The 20,218-nt window shown below is 34.7% G+C and overlaps 2 protein-coding genes across 16 annotated transcripts in view; one reads left to right on the plus strand and one right to left on the minus strand.

The window, feature by feature from the left end:
- Nucleotides 1-20,218, plus strand: part of LOC127847287 (uncharacterized) — a 382,744-nt gene that overhangs the window by 357,268 nt on the left and 5,258 nt on the right. The gene's annotated exons all lie outside the window — the stretch shown is intronic.
- The window catches only part of LOC127847302 (LETM1 domain-containing protein 1-like), a 93,556-nt gene that overhangs the window by 30,817 nt on the left and 42,521 nt on the right, over nucleotides 1-20,218 (minus strand). Inside the window, exon 9 of one of the 5 annotated variants that reach the window (XR_008033905.1) lies at nucleotides 442-457. The exons of 3 other annotated variants lie outside the window; for them this stretch is intronic. Coding sequence is in view for 1 of the 2 variants with exons in the window: in XM_052379147.1 (XP_052235107.1) it covers nucleotides 467-538 (72 nt within the window). In the remaining variant the exon portion in view is untranslated. Of the gene's footprint in view, nucleotides 1-441; nucleotides 539-20,218 lie in introns of all 5 variants that reach the window. One more of the 5 variants, XM_052379147.1, reaches the window with a different exon arrangement.

Genomic DNA, 20,218 nt, shown 5'->3' on the forward strand with positions numbered 1-20,218 from the left:
TGCCTTCCTTTAAATAAAAAAATAAACAAAACAAGAGAGGTGTTTGTCAGAAACACAATGCCCCCTATTGCGCCGCTTTGAAGCCATATATTTGACCTTTGACTTTGAAGGATGACCTTAACCTTTCACCACTCAAAATGTGCAGCTCCATGAGATACACATGCATGCCAATATCAAGTTGCTATCTTCAATATTGCAAGAGTCATTGCAAAACTTTAACCTTGACTTTAACCAAGGTTAACGTTTTGGGACAGAATGACAGACAGACAGACAGAATGACAGACAGACAGGCCAAAACAATATACCACCGATCATTCAATCCGGGGGCATAAAATGCGGACAGTGTTGTCCCTGATAAGCACATTTAATAAGCCCCATTTTCAAAGAGCCCGACTCATATATGTTATAATTTACTACCTGGCATAAAATGGAACTTCTTACCGTCAAGTTTCTGTGAAATGGAAGTTCATGAGAGCAGAAACTGCATTCTGTCTTCCCTTGTTAGACCACAGAGATTGAGGCCTCGTTTTAAACAAGCCTTAAACATTTTTAAATACATGTTTATATTTGTGAAACATTCTTTGATTACCAGACTTGAAACTGCATTGTAAATCATTTATAATCAATGGTATAACAAGAGACAAAATTGTCACAAAACCAGGTTTTTAGTTGTGGCAACCTTAACCTTAGAGATATCTACGTTATTCTTTCGGGCGACACACCGTCCAATGATGGTGAACAAATGTGCCAAATGATTTTAAAATCTGACAATGAATGACATAGTTATGGCCCGGACAAACTCATTTATGGCCATTTTTGCCCTTTGAACTCAAAGTGTGACCTTGACCTTGGAGATATGGACATAATAATTTAGTGCAACACACCGTCCAATGATGGTTAACAAATGTGCCAAATGATTTTAAAATCTGACAATGAACAACATAGCTATGGCCCGGACAAGCTTGTTCCGCCCGCCCGCCCGCCGATATTCGCCAATCTAATAACCAGTTTTTCCCTTCAGAAAACCTGGTTAAAAATATGGAGTGAAAAAATAACTTAAACAGATGATTCTATTTGACTGCACTGTAATGAGACTAGGGTTTTCTTTTTAATAATCTAATGCAATTACATGGGACAAAATGGTCACAAAACCATGTTTTCAATTTGAAAAAAAGTCTGATAAAGGGAGACAATTCAAAATGTACATTGTTACCCCCTTGTGTAAGATTGAATCTATTTGTATACGTGACGACATTGATTTCAATTTAATAAAAAAGTTTGATTAAGGGAGACCAACTCAAAATGTGCATTGTTACTGATTGTTCAAAGTTACCCCACTTGTTTCAGAATCACTCTATTTTTAGTTGTGGCGAACTTGACCTTGGAGATATTGACATAATTTTTTCGCAAGACACACCGTCCAATGATGGTGAACCCATGTGCCATATGATTTTAAAATCTCACAATGAATGACATAGTTATGGCCCGGACAAGCTCATTTATTGCCATTTGTGACCTTTGAACTCAAAGTGTGACCTTGACCTTGGAGATATCGACGTCATTCTTTCGCGCGACACACCGTCTAATGATGGTGAACAAATGTGCCAAATGATTTTTATATCTCACAATGAACGACAATGTTATGGCCCGGACAAGCTTGTTCCGCCTGCCCGCCAGCCCGCCGACATTCGCCAATCTAATAACCAGTTTTTTCCTGCGGAAAACCTGGTTAGAAAATAATTGTGTCAATCTCAAGTTAGGTCTGCAGGAAAGATACCTGCACACAAAACAGAGTTTTTCTCACCATCATTTTTGTAATGGGAATCAGAAAATGGCGTTTTTTTGGAATAAAATTGGGAAATTAATGTTGTTGATTTTATGCTTAGGAAAACTTAAAAAATGATAATAAACGTGATTTCATTATAATATTTTTTAAGGTTCAACTTATAGAGCTGGATTTGGAAATTAATGACATGTTTAGACTTATTATCAAAAATATTATTGTCTAGAAACCTACAATAGGGAAGTTTAATGTCCCATTGGGAAAAATATATACTTTTTTCCATTTGGAATGGGTCCCCCTATCCTAATTTCTTCAGCAGAAAAAGTTCTCATATTCTAAGTAACAGTGACCTTGACCCGACTGGCACATTAATGCAATTCCACGCTGGGTCTGCTTGTTGTAAGCAATCAAAAAGTCATTATGTGTGCCCAATCAGCATGTAGCGTGATCTGAACATTGTTTGATTGAAATCTCAGAAGAATCGCAAAAATGTTTCCGGGTAAAAAGCATACTTTGGCTGTCTTGTTTTCAATTAAATACAAATACATGTCACGTATATAGCGCAAAAATTGTAATAAAAATGTTCTATTGCGCTTCACAAACACTGCACATTGGTTATCCGTGAAAAAGATTGAACAAATGAGTTTTAAGTCTTGATCTAAAACAGCCCTCATTGTCAATGATTTTTAAGTGGCTTGGTAGATTGTTCCACCACTTCGGGCCAACAACAGCTAAAGATCTATCCGCCATCTTAGTTCGCCTCCTGGGAATAACAAGATTACAGTCACTTTGTGATCGAAGTCTATACCGACTGTTTGCTGGGACAAACATTTTATGCAAGTAACCTGGAGCATAACCATGGACAACACGAAAGACCATAACCAGAACTTACATGATTCTAGCTTTTACTGGTAGCCAGTTAAGTTGTTTCAGGGTTCAGTACTTGGTTGATCAAATAACGCATTCAAGACCACTCTTGCGGCATGATTTTGAGTCCGCTGAAACTTTTGAATTTGGTAAGCTGGTAGATCGGCGAATAAACCATTGCAAAAGTCAATATGGGAGTGTACAAGACCATGCACTAACACCTCCGCATGCATGCCAAATATCAAGTTTCTCTCTTCAATATTGAAAAATTTATGGCCAATGTTAAAGTTTTCGGACGGACAGACGCTTTATATTTGACATTTGACCTTGAAGGATGACCTTGACCTTTCACCACTCAAAATGTTAAGCTCTATGAGATACACATGCATGCCAAAAATAAAGTTGCTATCTTGAATAGTGAAAAAGTTATTGCCAATGTTAAAGTTTTTGGAAGGACAGACATACGCCATATATTTACCATTTGACCTTGAAGGATGACCTTGACCTTTCACCACTCAAAATGTGCTGCTCCGTGAGATGCACATGCATGCCAAATATCAAGTTGCTATCTTCAATATTGAAAAAGCAATGGCCAATGTTAAAGTTTTCGGACGGACAGACGCCATAAATTTGACATTTGACCTTGACAAATGACCTTGACCTTGACCTTTTACCACTCAAAATGTGCAGATTTATGAGATACACATGCATGCCAAATATCAAGTTGCTATCTTTAATAGTGAAAAATTTATGGCCAATGTTAAAGTTTTTTTCGGACGGACGGACAGACTGACTGACATACTGACACACTGACATACTGACGGACAGTTCAAATGCTATATGCCACCCTATCGTGGGCATAACAAATAATGAATTTGTTATTGTAATTGTTGGATTTATTCGTGTGAAATTCATGGATAGGTGCATACAATTTACAAAATAATAACAGTAATACGTGAATATTGAACACAATGCTTCTGATAAGAGATAACTTTGAACATATCTCTTCAAGTGACGACTTCAAAAATTCTCATAATAATTTTTTACAAAGTACACCCAGGAATTCTGTACACACAAGAGATTGCCTTATAGAAATCACATTGCTTTTCACTGATGAAGATTTACAAATTACCCTTTCTCTTGGAAAACAGGGATTTATATATAATATGGGACAACACTTCCCCATACACTGGATTTGCGTTTAGAAAAGACTTCGTTTAAACAAAAAAGTCCATACAAGTCGAAATTGCTGTTCCTGATCAGCCTGTGTGGACTTCACAGGTTTATCTGGAACAAAACTTTGAGCACATACATTAAGCCTCGTTTTCCCAGAGCCAGGCTCATATGAGATACGGATGTTGACAAACCTTCCTTTCCAAAAAGTAAAATCTCTCCCTATTCATGTGCCAACTCCCTATGGAGATTAAACAAAGCAGAGAAAGAATTTAGAATGATTGTGGAACTCATATAGGTGATGTACGTCTCAATTTGAATCGCTTGCCTTTCATGAGCTGGATGTTGGCAGTAGCGTTGTACGTGGCCAGGGCCGGGCTGTGAAGAAGTAGGGACACACCAGTCTCTGCAAACCGAGAGTACAAAATAATTAAGAATCTATCTGGGAAAATGGGGAATAATGTGTGTCAAGTATCGTCCAAAATTATCCGGTGAAGTCTGCGGGGCTTATTGATTGTGCATAAATTGTATTCCCTTGTTAGCCTGTGCCATGCACACAGGCTAAACCAGGACGAAATTTTCTGCTTAAAATGGACTTTTGCTTACAAGTGCGTTTCATTCAACAAAAAATACAGTGGATAAGCTGAAAGTGTTTTCCCTTCCTAATCAGGGCCTACAAAACTTTCTTTGAAGAAGCACAGTATTGGCCGTTTCCCCATCTGAAGTAACCAAGTTTTCCCCTAATTTGACCAAAATGACCTCAAGACTGGAAAAATTTCCCACCAAAAATAATATCTAAACTTCGTATGAAAGTGAAAATTGTTTACTTATCGAGCCTTCTATTTTTTTCTGTGTCTATTTTCACGCGTTTCATTTGCTTTTATTTTCACAGCTTGCTTTAATTTTACGACACACATGTTTCATACAGGTTTCATACAGACGCTTTACGACCAAAGTCACGGAAGTAAATACGAAAACCAACAAAAATGTTTGTGGCTACCCATTTTAATTTAGTTCTTGTATCAACTCCATTATCCAAATGAAATTAATATTTCTTAATTTCCCCGAATAAGAAAAACACGCACTTTTTTCCCCTAAAAAAGGCTGAGGCCCCTTCCCCAAAAAGGGTGTTTTAGCCCTGACTGATAAGCACATTTATTAAGCCCCATTTTTGCAGAGTGAACCTCATAAATGTTATAATTTACTACCTGTCATAAAATCAAACTTCTTACCATCCAGTTTCTGTGAAATAGAAGTCCACGAGAGCAGAAATTGCATTCTGTCGTCCCTTGTTAGACCATTTGGATTGAGGCCTCTTTTTAAACAAGCCTGAAACATTTGGAATATATGGCATTCTTTGATTACTAGGTTTGCAAATGCTTTGTCAATCATTTGTTATCAATTGTATAACAATCTGGAAAGATGATTCTACTTGACCACAAAGTCATGAGACTAAGTTTTCCTTTTTAATAATCTAATTCAATTAAAATAATTGCTTTAATCACAAGTAAGGGCTGCAGGAAAGAAGATATCTGCAAACAAAACAGTTTTTTTTCACCATTTTGAGAATATGATTCAGAAATATGGCGTCGTTTTGACTTAAATTTGGAAATTAATGTTGTTGATTTTATGCTAACAAAAACTTGAAAATTGATAATAAAAGTGATGCCAATATTATATTTTCTAAGGTTCAACTTATAGAGCTGGATTTGGAGATAAATTATAAGTTTAGACTAATTATAAAAATATTTTTTTTTGGAAACCTTTAATTGGAAATTTGTAGGTCCCTTACAAAAATACAAATAATGTGTCTTAAAGCACAGGTCGAGATGTGTGTGCACTGTTTATCCTCATATTTATGTTATAGAGATAACTTAGACAAAATAACAACAAAATGTCTCTCCTTTTCGCAATTGGTTGCTGCACTGGCAACCATCTTGAGGATTTTGGTTGCCTTGCTGAAGAATAACAAGCCTAGAATCATGTACATATTGTGCTATGTGTATCTAATACTTAATCTATTTTCTTTAAATTATTAAGCACCAATTTTGCCGAAATGACTGACGTTTAATGCATCATGTTTTGTTTTGAGCCGGAATTGACTCATTTGCTATGCCTTATTGATCCACAGTCGCCAAATTGTATACTATGTTTAATTGGATTGAGTTGTTTAATCTTTAAAAAAGCTAGTTCCCCTGCTTTTTAGCCCAGCTGTAACAAACTTTTGAAAATGATTTCCCTAGGCTTAAATCTACTGGCCCCAGGCTAACGGGCAAACACAAAACCGTGTAAGGTATTCAGGATGTAAGATCTGACAGTGTATTGAACGCATTCAATTTTCAAGTCTGAAGCCATTAAAGGGACGTTTCTCGTTTTGGTAAATTGACAAAATAAAACAATTTAATATTTTGGAAAATTCTGTTGTTGACGTTGTATTTGTTCATGCTACGCGGATTGCTTATATAAAGTATAAAATACATCTCTCATTGTATGAGCACGGATCGGACAGAGGTCTAAACGATATACTTTTATTCCAGGGGTCAGTGGTTCGAGCCCAGTTGAGGGTAACTATTTTGTTTCTCTAACTTTATTATTGTTTTTTAATGCAGCGTTTAAGATCCAATGTTTACATTTATCAATATTAAGCATTTAATGACAAACTGTGAAAAGGTCAATTTTAAATGTTTACCAAAAATGTCACAAGGTAAAAATTTAGAGCTCATTGGTTGTTTACTTGATTTATAAATGATCTTGTTGATTTGCATTGTTAGCGAGGTTACTTTGAAGTTATCACTTTTATCTTTTTTCAAATCATTAATAGAAAAGATAATTTAAGCTTCATTTCGGGAAAACTGGGCTTAATGCATATGCATTTATTTTCATTCCAGTACCAGATACTCTCTACAAAAGAAAAACACCATAAAATAAGAAAGTTTCGTCCTAGATTAGCTTGTGTGCATTGAACAGCATAATCAGTGTGCACAGGCTAATATATGACACCACTTATTTGACATACATTAATCCCCGTATTCCCTGAAAGCAGCCAATATGTACAGATTTCAATGACAAACTGACAAATGTTGTCGCACAAGCTGTTACAAACTATTGATTTCATACACACATTCACTATCTGCAGTGTAACAGTGTTGAAGTATAAACAGGCAGATGCGGTGGTTATCGTTCTTAGCGTAGTTAAGAGCATACCGACTTGCAACACATATTACTTACCTCAATTGTCCGCAAGCGAACAACTAAAAATGTAACAACAAAAATGAAAAAATCTTTCATAAGGAGACTCTTTCTTAAGCCCGATATGATCGCAGTTTAGGCCTCATGATAGATTTTTGCAATACTATTTGTAGCTAGCGCAATATATAAATATATAAATCAGGAGTAAAGGACTTGCTTGTTTTTGATAGCGAACAAGTAGTAAAAAAACACCACTATAATACCGTGCGACAGGTTTATAGCAAATCCATCTTTCATATGGCTTTCTCCACTACCCTGATACTTTCATCTGTGCACCAACAGCGTCCTGTGTCGCGGTCCCCCAATGTGTTGCAGACGTTTGTGGAAAAGCTCTGCTATGTGAAAATAATGAAACAGTAAATATGCAACTTTTAATAAGTGCTTTACATAGAACAATGACCGTATGGCTCAAAATCAATATAAAGGTCTACATAATTTCTGATTTCAATTATCTGAGGATTGTAAAATATACATGTTTGAAAAAGCAGATAAAGACAGAATGACGTATATATAATAGTCAGAACTAATTGCTCTGTTTCTGTATGTGTCTAACATTTGATAAATACATAATAAATGCTCTTTAGTATACTGGTTCTGTCAAAGGCATATCTAATATAATCATAGTTGGATAGCAAACTATTTGTCAGGGACCCCACACTTCAGTCCTAAATAGGTAATGTGTTTTTTTTTAAATATAATGCTGTACACAAATGGATACTAGAAGCATTTTAGAAAAAAAAACACTATATGCACGTAGGAAAAACGTAGTATAACTAATGACAAATGCCCGACTCTTAAAGCCCTTTGAGGTAGTGTTGCCTTAAAGACACCTTATGTGCTGCACTATGTAACTGTTCGTAGTCGGGGCACACACATGCATATCATTAGTAAATTTGATAAAATGTGCATGAAAAACATCGTAAATCCATTCAAGCAATAGTTAGATTTTTTTTAAACTGAATTAAGTACATGTTTTTTTACAATCTGACAATGTACATGAATGTCAATAGCAGAACATTTTACTTAAGCTGGCGACCAAACAATTTAACAAAATTCGTATCTTTTTCAAATGTCGATTACGTATATGTTGACCCAGTGGGAATGTTTTATCAGGAAAGTTTTCAACAAGATAAATTCTCTGAGCTTAAGAGTACAACGTTATTACAACTTAATACCAAAATCGGGTGAAGAACACTCAATATACAATTTTGGTTAGCGTCTTATCAAGAAAACCCACCGCACACTATGCTTCTTTATAGATAAAAGTTGGCAATTAATCAGACACGGACTTTATTTCAATGCTGTGTCATCTCGGTTAAGCTGTGATTGATCACGTACGCCTACATGATAATACAGGACATGTTTTTAGTGGTTTAACTTGTTTGCTCTGTCTTATGTATTTAGTAACAGGACCAGGAGTATTATGCCTGCGCTGTATACATAGGCATTCAAAAGATGTGTGTGATAGTTTGTAATAGATGACTTTATCATACTTCAATTTAAAAATAAAATTCATGAAAATGAGGCCTTTATGTTTAAATATATTATACTAAGATGCACAGTCTGACAATAGGTGTATCAATATAATATCTGTATAGTATTATGAAAGTTAATAAGTAATTACTTTTTAATAAGTCGACAAAAAAGTCCCATACAATCTATATAAACAATTTACACAATCTAAAGATAATTATCTCCCACTGAAATTTCAAAAGAAGTGCAACCAAGTGTTCTCCTATTTTAAGCGTGATATGATATCGTTTTTTAACATTTAAATTTTAGTAATGTTTTAACTTTTATATATCATTCCAATTTAATTGTATCTTAAGCATGGATGATATCTAGAGGAAAAGGAAAACAATATTTTGCCAGATGAACAATCGAGTTTTATAGTGTGTATGCAAACAGAAGAAAAATGTTAAAATAATCTACTTTCTGTGCATTTTTTCGAATTGTTTGATAGAAATGTTTCCAATATTATCAAATGCCTGAAATGTGTTCTTAATTTCTTTGAATTTCATTTGAAAAGCTTTTGCCATTTCAATTAATTACGAAATTATCTGTTGGAGCCTTTAACGATCTTTTGGAAACTGGAAGGTCCACTATAAGAGTAGATATAATGTTGGATGGCACTTTGGTAAACTATGAGATCATAACTGTTATTTCCACATATTTGTGTTTTCATGAAATAATACAATTGTGGTGTAGTCTTGTGTTGTGGGGAAAGCTCAAGAACACAAAGAAAACCCCAGAACCAGACTTAATCACTGCCAGGTGTGAAGGATGTTTACAAATCTCCAACACTAACCGGTCACCTAAAATCAACAAGTTATTGTCAGTCACGGTCAAATCATGTATCGCAACCGTGATTGCAATTGTTGTGTAGATACGGTAGGGTTCGTGTAGATAACGTATTGATAACGTGTTGGCCCGTGCTTTTCATGTGCTATCTATGTATCTGCCGTGTTGGTCCGAGACCGTAAGCGTGAGTTTGATAAAAGGGCAATATTCCCTCTAAATAAGAAACATTTATTTTAACTATTCAAAATTGTTCCTTCTTTTGAAGCAGATGTGTATCTAGTAAAATGTTATATTGATGAACTCGTTAAAACACATTTGTATGAGCAATTACACAAGCAATACATATTTGTCAAGCAACAATTCAATGAATACTTTATCAAAGATAAACTAATTTTCTATATGAATGTACTATATACAGCGTCAATATGCCCTTTTTAATCATTTGATCAAAATATGGAATTAAAATAAAACGTTAGCATAAACTATTTAACCAATTAAACGCCTTAAATGTTATAAATTAAGATTATACGATTTTGTCAAATATTTATGATTTTTTATATCAAATGTGTCAAAAAACTTATTCGAAATATATTTCAATAAAAATTAAAATAAAAGTTAAGAAAAACAAGTGCCGAAAAATGCGAAATAATCCAGATATTTAATTCTGAAATCGAAAATGTCTGTACAGTCGAACTCGCCAGCATGTATATCATGCATGAAGGATGTGAATCTAAATTTAGTTTTACGGATCATTTTAATTTCCTGCAACGATATCTATTCATATGACACACAAATACTAACTTCGATCCTAATAAAAAGACGAATGATTCGACTATTGTAGGAAAATATGTACGAAATATCTTCGTCACAATCGGCTCGGGGCACTTATTTGTCTTTGATACATTTTATAAAATTCGTCGTCAATATATAATTGTTCTTGCCTATTTTGTGTTATTATAACATATTTTTATAAATATATTATAATATAACACATGTAAAAATCGTATAATCTCCTTTTAACTAATATAAAATGTGTCAAAAACTTATTCTACGTATATTTCAATAAAAATTAAATAAAAGTTAAGAAAAACAAGTGTCGAAAAATGCGGAATAATCCAGATATTTAATTCTGAAATCGAAAATGTCTGTACAGTCGAACTCGCCAGCATGTATATCATGCATGTAGGATGTGAATCTAAATTTAGTTTTACGGATCATTTCAATTACCTGCAACGATATCTATTCATATGACACACGAATACTAACTTCGATCCTAATAAAAAAAACGAATGATTCGGTTATTGTAGGAAAATATGTGCGAAATATCTTCGTCACAATCGGCTCGGGGCACTTATTTGTCTTTGATGCATTTTATAAAATTCGTCGTCAATATATAACTGTTCTTGCCTATTTTGTGTTAGTGTTATTTTTATATTTTTTATAAATATATTATAATTAAACACATATAAAAATCGTATAATATCCATTTAACTGTTAACCACTGTAAAATGGTCAGTGTGACAGTACAGTTTGAAGCCACCTACTACCTCCCCACGACTTACGCGACAATAATACTAACTAAAGATTGGTTTCATAACAACATGATAGTTAGGTTATATAGTTACATAGTTAACTGGTCCTTGGTAAAACACAGATGGGCCGCATATTAGTAGAGAGATGACCGCACTGTTAGTTGTACATCTTTTTTGCTTCTCTGAAGTTTAAAATCTTTTAAAAAATGAAGGGTTAACTTGTAACCAGCATTTGTGTTTGCAGAATAGGTTTCTATATTAGCAGTGATAAACTAAGTATTTTTACTTGCTAATAGAAAGTGCAGTTTGTATTTAACTGCAAGACTACATAAAATAGAAAAGGGGGCTTCCTTTTCTCAGTCTGATAATGGGAAAGGTTAGGGTTTTGTTCATGACGTTGTATGAAGTACCTGCAATATATACATTTTTCATTCCGACTTTTACTGTGAAAAGTGTGACAAATTATTCTTAGGAAAAGTAATGACTTACATGATTATTTGTTTACAGGACATAGTGTCCTTGGAAAGGAACTTCTAAAATCTGAGAAGTAGCAGTTTTGAGAACAATTGTCTCAATTACTCTACCTTTGCCCTGTACTTAACCGGTAGCCTGTATGCGGCTGTATATAAGACAGGTAATTTCAAATTAATATTTTAAATTGCATCCCACAAGATAGCAGGTCTGATTTATCTTATCAAAATCTGATACATCAATTGGTTGATCTGAAGTGGACAAACTATCGACAGTCTAAACCTTATTAAAAAAGAGCGTTTACTTATCGACTTATAGGACTTCAAAGGCATCAATGTTTGCATATGAACCCAATGAAGGAGGTCGCTTTTAGCTAACCATAAAAAACTCTTTCTATTATGTTACCTTCACGGTGAATGAATTAATTTTCAAAAAGAAATTGACTTGACATGTGTGCTACTTTTATAAGATGCTTCTTAGATATCCTTTTAAGTGACAAGCTCACAGGTAATACACCCTGGTGTACAGTCAGAGAGAAACTTAACATATGATTTTATTCTCATTTAGACCTGACTACATTAGTACTTACTTGATCATGAAGGACAAATGGTGAGCTTTCTGATCACCCATGTCCGGCGTTGTGGGTTTTGTGGTGTTTGGTGCCACCTTTAAGCTCGTTAGCATTCTTGAGGACACATTGTTATCTAAATCTTTGATTTCAAGTTTTGTTCGAGTCCATTGAGTTTTAACAAAGAAATGGGCCTTTGAATTTATATTTTTTTCTGATATAACCCTTTAAAGGATGTTTTTCCGAAACATTTTTTAAATCACATAACGATAATGACTGTCCACCAACACTCTTGTATGTATCTTGTGGCATTTAGCGGTGCATCTGTGTACGATCGACATATATATAGTGAAACATTTGCAAACTCTCAAGTAGTCACATTTTTAGTCCAATATTCATGAAACTTGGTCATAACATCTGTTCTTATGATAAATGGGCCGAGTTTGCAACTGGGTTGAACAATAATCTAGACCACCAGGTCAAATTTAAAAAAGGCTTGTTTACACTCAATAAGTCACTTTCAGTTAATTCTGCATGACACATTGTCAGAACATACATTTTCTTCTAATAACTTGGCATAGTTCGAAAATGGTTGTTGTCGATTGAGGTTCGGGTAGTTGTCATTAAATGGCTAAAGTGAAACCTTGTTAATAGTCTAAAAACAATTTTTAATTGTTTTGATCCTTTGGATCTCAGGTGAGCACCTTAGGGTCAATTGCACTTTTTTGCAACTAAAGCCCCAAGTTTAGCTCAATTCTACTTGGCTTTGTGGAATTTGCTTGAACGATCACACGTGAAACAACTTCATGTGCAGGTGATAGAAAAGAAAGGAATCTTTGCTGTTATCTATTTTGGAAGAAATATGGCACTTTGTCATTTCTATATCCGTGGAAACAAAGTGTGTGGCTGGAGTCACCTCTTGGGTCGACTGGGGGTCCAGGTGGTCGGTCAGTTGATTGGACTGTCACGCTGCACATATTTACTTTGTGATGAGAACTTTTCTCTCAGTTTAGTTTTTATCGGTTGGTGTATTTCTGCATATTTTTTGCTGAGCTTTGTAACGTTGAGACAACTTTTGGATACTCTGTCAGTTTTCTGTGATTTAACAAAACATTTTTTAGATCATTGTATAAAAATAGCGTAGACAAAAAAAAGCTTCAATAGTCTAACGAAAAGCCATTATATCTAAAATTCGTTGTACTGCTCATAAAATCTCATTCAGTGTAACAAATTTTGCTTTGTATTTTTAGATATGGTCATAAATGTGTTGAAATGAACAAATAATCATAGGATAACTTGTAAAACGTTTTTGAGACACTTCAGTTGTATGTTGTTATATAGTTATTCATATAAATTAGAAAACATTATTTTCCCAATAATTTATGTGAAGTTTTGCATGTTTTCTACATATTTGCCACAAGTATTTGGGCAAAACTGAATACTTGAACAATTAACTGTTAAACTATAAGGGGTGAGATTTTTCCTTTTTGTTTTACACGGCGTTTCAAAATACCTGCTTATGTAGTATGTAACCATTAACTTTACTCTAATCCTTATGCTAACGGGGTACTTAAATCTAGATAAGCAGACGATGTATTCCATAAATCAATCTTACGGAGGTTCCGAAGATAGTCGATGTATCACGATTGGTGGTACTTAACACTTATTTGGTTTTCAGCGTTGATTTTAATTACTTGGACTGATTTACTTTTTAATCTAACTATATGCTTGTGTTTCATGGACTTCTTTTCAAAAATATACAGTAACTATTTAAACGAAAGAATTTCTAATTGATACACAGAAAAACATCTAGTAAATACCCTCATGTGATTTGAGAAAGTAGCATCACATATTACAAACTACAAATCTTGGCAATGCACCTTAAACATTAAATGCCAGGGTTTATAAGCGTCTGATTAAGTTTGAATGTTTATGCAAATACTAATATACATTTAACATTCAATTTTATTTTCTAATTTACCATGCCCATTTATTATCCCCATGCTTTATGAAAAGAGTGGGGATATTGTGGTTATCTCCGCTGTCTGTCCGTCCGTCGGTCCGTCCGTCCGTCCGTACTGGCCACTATCTCCTCCTCTACTATAAGCACTAGAACCTTGCAACTTACACACATGGTAGCTATTAGCATATGTGCGACCCTGCACTATTTGGAATTTTGATCTGACTCAAAAGTTATGGGGGTTGGTGTGGGGCCTGGTCATAGATTTTCACTCAATTTTTTTCTTATTTTACATTAACTTCTTCATTTCTACACCTATTTACTTCAAATTGATACTGAACATCTCTTATGACAATACGGTCAATCTCAACTATGCATGGCCCCATTACCAACCCTGGGGCGCCCCGCCCACATAGACCACGCCCACCCACAATTTTGTTTTAACATAACTTCTTCACTTATTCACCAATAGACTTCAAATTAATATTGAATATATCATGGCCAAGATCCCGAGCTATTTCAGAATAATTACAATCAAAGCCATATTTGCGGTCAACACCCCGAGCTAATTTATAATTAAATTCCAAGCCAGATTGGCAGTCAATACCCCAAAGCTATTTCAGCATAATTAAAACCCCAGCCAGTTTGGTGGTCAAGATCCCAATCTATTTCAGCATGATTGAAACCCAAGCCATTTTGGATGTCAAGACCCCGAGCTATTTCGGCATGATTAAAATCCAAGCCAGATTGGCGGCCAAGACCCCAAGCTATTTTAACATAATTTAAATCCAAGCCAGTTTGGTGGTCAAGATCCCAAGCTATTTCAGTATTATTAAAACCCAAGCCATTTTAGGCGGTCAAGACCCCAGGCTATTTCAGTAAAAATAAAATCCAAGCCAGTTCAGTGGTCAAGATCCAGAGCTATTCAGCAAATCCAAACCAGATTGGCGGTCAAAAGCCTTGTAATTTTAGCATAAGTAAAATCAAAGCAAGTTTGGTGGTTAGGATTCCGAGCTATTTCGGCACATATAAAAATCCAAGCCAAATTGGCGGTCAAAACCCCAAGCTTTTTCAGCATAATTAAAAACTAAGCCAGTTTGGTGGTCAAGATCCCAAGCTTTTTTCGCATTATTAAAATCCAAACCATTTTGGATGTCAAAATCCCGAGCTATTCCGGCATAAAAAACATCCAAGCCAGATTTGCGGTAAAGACCCCGAGCTACTTAAGCATAATTAAAATCTAAGCCAGATGACCCCAAGCTATTTCAGCATAATTTAAATCAAAGTCAGTTTGGTGGTCAATACCCCGAGCTATTTCATCGTAATTAAAATCCAAGTCAGATTGGTGGCCTTGACCCAGACTATAAAGCATAATTTAAATCCAAGTCAGTTTTGTGGTCAAGATCCCAAGCTATTTAAGTATTATTAAAACCAAAGCCATTTTGGCGGTCAAGACCCCTGGTGTTCAGCATTTTCAAAATACATGCCAGTTTGGTGATCAAGATCCCAAGCTATTTCATTATCATTAAAATTCAAGCCAGTATGGTGGTCAAGATACCGAGCTTTTGCAGCATAATTAAAATCTAAGCCAGTTTTGTAGTCAACACCCCAAGCGATTCAGCCGTATTAAAATCTAAGCCAGTTTGGTGGTCAAGATCCAGAGCTATTTCAGCATATTTAAAATCCAAGCCACATAACCCACCCCTGGGCCCCGCCCACATAGGCCACACCCACCCAAAATTGCCTTTTCATTCGTCCGTTCCTGCCACTATCTCCTCTATTCGCTATTATCACTAGAACATTGAAACTTAAACACATGGTAGCTTGGGGCGTGGGGATACGCGTAGGCCTCTGCCGCGCCATTTCTAGTTTAAACATTTTGTTAATTGGAAATTATATACATATAAGTAGTGTTATTTAATACAATATACGGTAATTCATAAAAAAATGCAGTCAATGAGAGTGCATTAATATATTAAGCCCAAGTCTCGTCAAATGGTTAATGCAGTGTGTTTTAGCATACACGCCATACGTCCTGGATTGTTCGAAATTGTCCAGGAAATGAGAAACGTTACCAGCAGTCCCGGAAATGTGTCAAATGTCCCTAATTTTAAACAATCCGCATAAACAAGTACCATATCTTAGGCTTAACTGCACCTCGAATCTGTGTTCCCACTAATCCGCAGCGTCTCCATGACAATGCCTATCCGAATAGATGACTACGCTTCGTGTCAAAATCGATCAATTAACAGGGGTCCAGTTATCATATCGATTGTCCCACGTTTGCAGACAAACCGAAAAGGCGGCATTGTTTAATGTGGTTGTTCATTGGCTTTAATAAACTACGTTATAATTTCCCGCTGCGTAAGGGCAAAGGAGTTGTTCACACATCTGAAGTCCAACATCGTTGAGTAAAAAAATCAATGCAGGTTATGTTCGCATGTTTAACCGACAAAGAATTTGAGTAAAAAAATAAGCATATACAATCGTCAGCCTGCATAAACACTTCGTAGCGCAGAGAAAATTTTTATGCGGCCTTAGATACGCCCATGCTATTCCTGCAGATGATGTGACATGTACACAAACACAATTTGGTGCTCTTTTCTAACACGAAAAACACGTGGCTTGTATCTAGTAACGAAAGTAGTAATGTTTAATTGACGATACTAGATCTAGTGTATTTCGGATAGGCTTTCGAACTTAGCAATTTACGATGTGAAAAAAATGCGTACCAAAAATGCATATATGTCTATATATATCGCTTTATGTATTTATGTCCCAGAATATTCCTGGTGTCAGTGTGTTGAGTGTGAAATGCAATCAACCCAAAGATTAAATAGACAAGCACATTAATATTAAATGCTTCCTCTACACATATTTGGAACCTGTATGTGTATATCAACTGTAAGGGCAAAGTACACATGGTTTAATCATACCATGTCCTATAAATGGGAAAACAAATAGATAAAGTCAGATACTATTTCAATTATCTTGCGTTCACTTCAACTAATGATATGCATTATCTCATGTTGTAAAATCATCTGACACGAATACAACTTAGACAGGTAAAATGCTAGAACATCCATAGTGCATTATGGGTTATCATCCACATTTTTTTTATCGAATTATCTTTGGTCAGATTGTTTACTTTAAATATTTGTCTTAAAGGGACCTTTTCTCAGATTTCGGCATATATTGAAGTTTGTCATTTAATGCTTTATATTGATAAATGTAAACATTGGATCCAAAAAGCTCCAATAAAAAGCAAGAATACATTAAAGACAGAAAAAAAGTAACCCTTAACTGGGCTCTAAAACTGACCCCTTGAGTATTTCAATCGTATCGCGTTGCCACACTATATTATTTTCAGGATTTTAAATCGTCAAAAGATGCATATAATAGATATTGTAGAGCCTGGTAAATGTTGAGTATTACAATTTCCTCACAAATATCATAACTACATTAAAAATTTGCGAATCTCATAAAATTTTGTTAAATTTGGTCAATTAACCAAATCATGAAAAGGTCCGTTTAAACTAAGATAACTAAAATATAGGATTGAATCAGCTAAGTTACAAACAAAATATAAAACAGTATTTGTACTGTTAATTTTACTCTGTTTTAAGTGTGGTAAGTTTGTCATCAGTACTTTTACATTTTCATGTATAATACAACAATTCAGTCAATGTGTTTGCTGTATAATACAACTACATGGGGTCAATGTGTTTGCTGCAAAGTACAACTACATGAGGTCAATGTGTTTGCTGCATAATACAACTACATGAGGTCAATGTGTTTGCTGCATAATAGAAATGAATCAGTTTAATGTCTTTCCTGCATAATACAAATATTCACCCCCACCCAGCACCACTTTACGCAAATGCATTTAACACCATTTTCCAAGAGCACAGTTGATATATGTTTCTTATTGCAGGACGGCAGTGAGCTTGACCAGGAAATTGAGAGAGACACATCGTCGCTTTATTGCTACGTGTTCGTGAGAACGAGATCTTTAATATGACGTAATCGGATTCTATATTCAGTCGTCACAGAACAAATTTTTCGATTCCACTTTGCTCTATCTCCCACATTTTAATAAGTGAGAAAATAAAGGTTATACATTTAAATTTTTCTGAATAAAAATGGTAGTTAGAGCACTAAATCAATCTCGTCTTTTTATTAACCAATTAAGCGGTTGCGCGAACCAAAGTGTTAGCTGGATTTATCACTTTAACATAATTTTTTAAGACCATGAAGCATTTTGATTAAGCACTGTATTTTATACAGTTCTTGATTTTGACGATTTTTAAAACCATGTTCAAGCGCGAAACTAATCACATATCAGCTGTGAAATACATGTATAAAAGTGTGTACTTCTTTGATTTTATTTATACTAACATTTTGGAGGAATGGCAACCATTGTTGCAAACCGACGAAAGCTCTGCTTATTATTGGTGCGTTAAGGTTGATGCTTAAAATGTTGTCACAGATTAACCTGTGCAGTTCGCACAGGCTAATCAGGGATAATACTTTCCGCTTTTATGGTAGTTTGTTTTTAACAGAAGTCTCTTCCTAGTGGTTAATCCACTTTACACCGAAAGTGTTGACTCTGATAAGCCTGTGCAGACTCCACATGCTAATCCGGGACACTTCACAAACATGCTTTAAGTAAATTGTGTTTCCAAAAATGGGTCAAAAAGTTTATTGTCTACACTTTTTATCTTGCCTCAATTTAAACTGTAAATAATTGTTTCATGTATGGATGCATTGTATAAGCGTGTTTGTCTTTGTTTTCATAGTTTTATATTTTCATGTTATTTTGTCCCCAGATTGATAAACATAAACGATCTTTAATAAATTTGAGCCTTCTTTATTATTGTCTATAATATTTAGTAAAGATCGAATATTTTCACAGTGTTTATAAAATCCGGGCTTTAATATTGTATATAATTTGTTTAATAGTATTATTTTTTAAATAAGCATCTTTTCACCTGCATGCCACTGTAACACTGTAGCCAGACATAAAATCACATCCTTTAATTTATCATACAAAATTTTATTCAAAGAATAATGTTCACGCAGTCTGTCTAAGAAATTATTATCTCGTTCATTTAAATGTTACAGGACAGACGAAATAGCTTGTCTTTGTGACTGAGTTTAAACAAAGTTCTCAGTAAATATTCAGAAACTTCTTGAATGTAAACAATGTCAGCCCCTACAATGACACTATAGGGGTCATGATAGTTGCCCAGGTCCTTTGTCCAATCCAAAACACAAATCTTTGTTCTGATTGAATTTTCAGGCAAGTTTTGAGAAATCTGTTTACCTCAGATAGTCGTAAACCTCATGTTGGGTTATCTTCCCATGGCTGCCTGAAAACGCAAACCACTGCAGTATTTTTTAAAATGCTGTAATCACTAAAGTTTCTGTATTCCAGAAAAAATGTATATAGACGTATATAATAAATAACTTTTAAAAAAATCTCTGACACTGCAAGACATGGTGTATGTGGGTTTCCTTTACTGGAATGTTCAAATCAGGCCCCTGGGATCAAAACTAACCAGGCATGAGGGGACACATGTTATATGGACTTATATAGTAAACCACTTAATAATGTACTAAATATTTTAATTTATTCAAACATTGTTTTAAACCATACGAAATCTGTGTCACACAGAGTAAACATCTTGGTAAAAACAACATAGTTCTTACACAACAAACATCACAAAGTCAGCACATAACAGTTTTTACCTGCGTGTCTCAGGTGAGCGGAATTATTGTTTTCTATATAGTTTGTCCTATTAAACCTAACTACCGATGTTTTCAGACAAATAGGTATGAGGTGGAATATTTCAGGCGTGACAAAGACAGTTTTATTGATTTTCAATTTATCATTTACTTAATAAAATTGTCTCTAAATGAAATGCTTATTTGTGAAAATTACATTAATTACAGCTAGATTGAAGTCCTATATAGGCTTTCAAGTGGTATACTGTTTAACATGCTTCATATTTTACCCATGTAATCGATACTACTTAAAGCAATTTTTCTTCTTGCTTTATTGATTTAACGCAGCCTCAAGTTTAAATACATGTATTTCCTTTTGTATACTCAAGTAAACCAATGGCAAACTCAGGTTTAACCATGTGGTTTTATCTTACCATACGATTCACAGATTACATAGTTACTTTGTTTACTTAAGTTTAAACCTCCAAACAAACAGGAGTTTTATATTTGTTTCATACTGGTAATGTTATGCATAACTTGTTTACGGGCTTTGGACAATTGGATGGGCGAGATTTGTTGAGCTGTTT

This window comes from Dreissena polymorpha, chromosome 10 (genome assembly GCF_020536995.1).
Source record: "Dreissena polymorpha isolate Duluth1 chromosome 10, UMN_Dpol_1.0, whole genome shotgun sequence".
Taxonomy (NCBI): Eukaryota; Metazoa; Mollusca; class Bivalvia; order Myida; family Dreissenidae; genus Dreissena; species Dreissena polymorpha.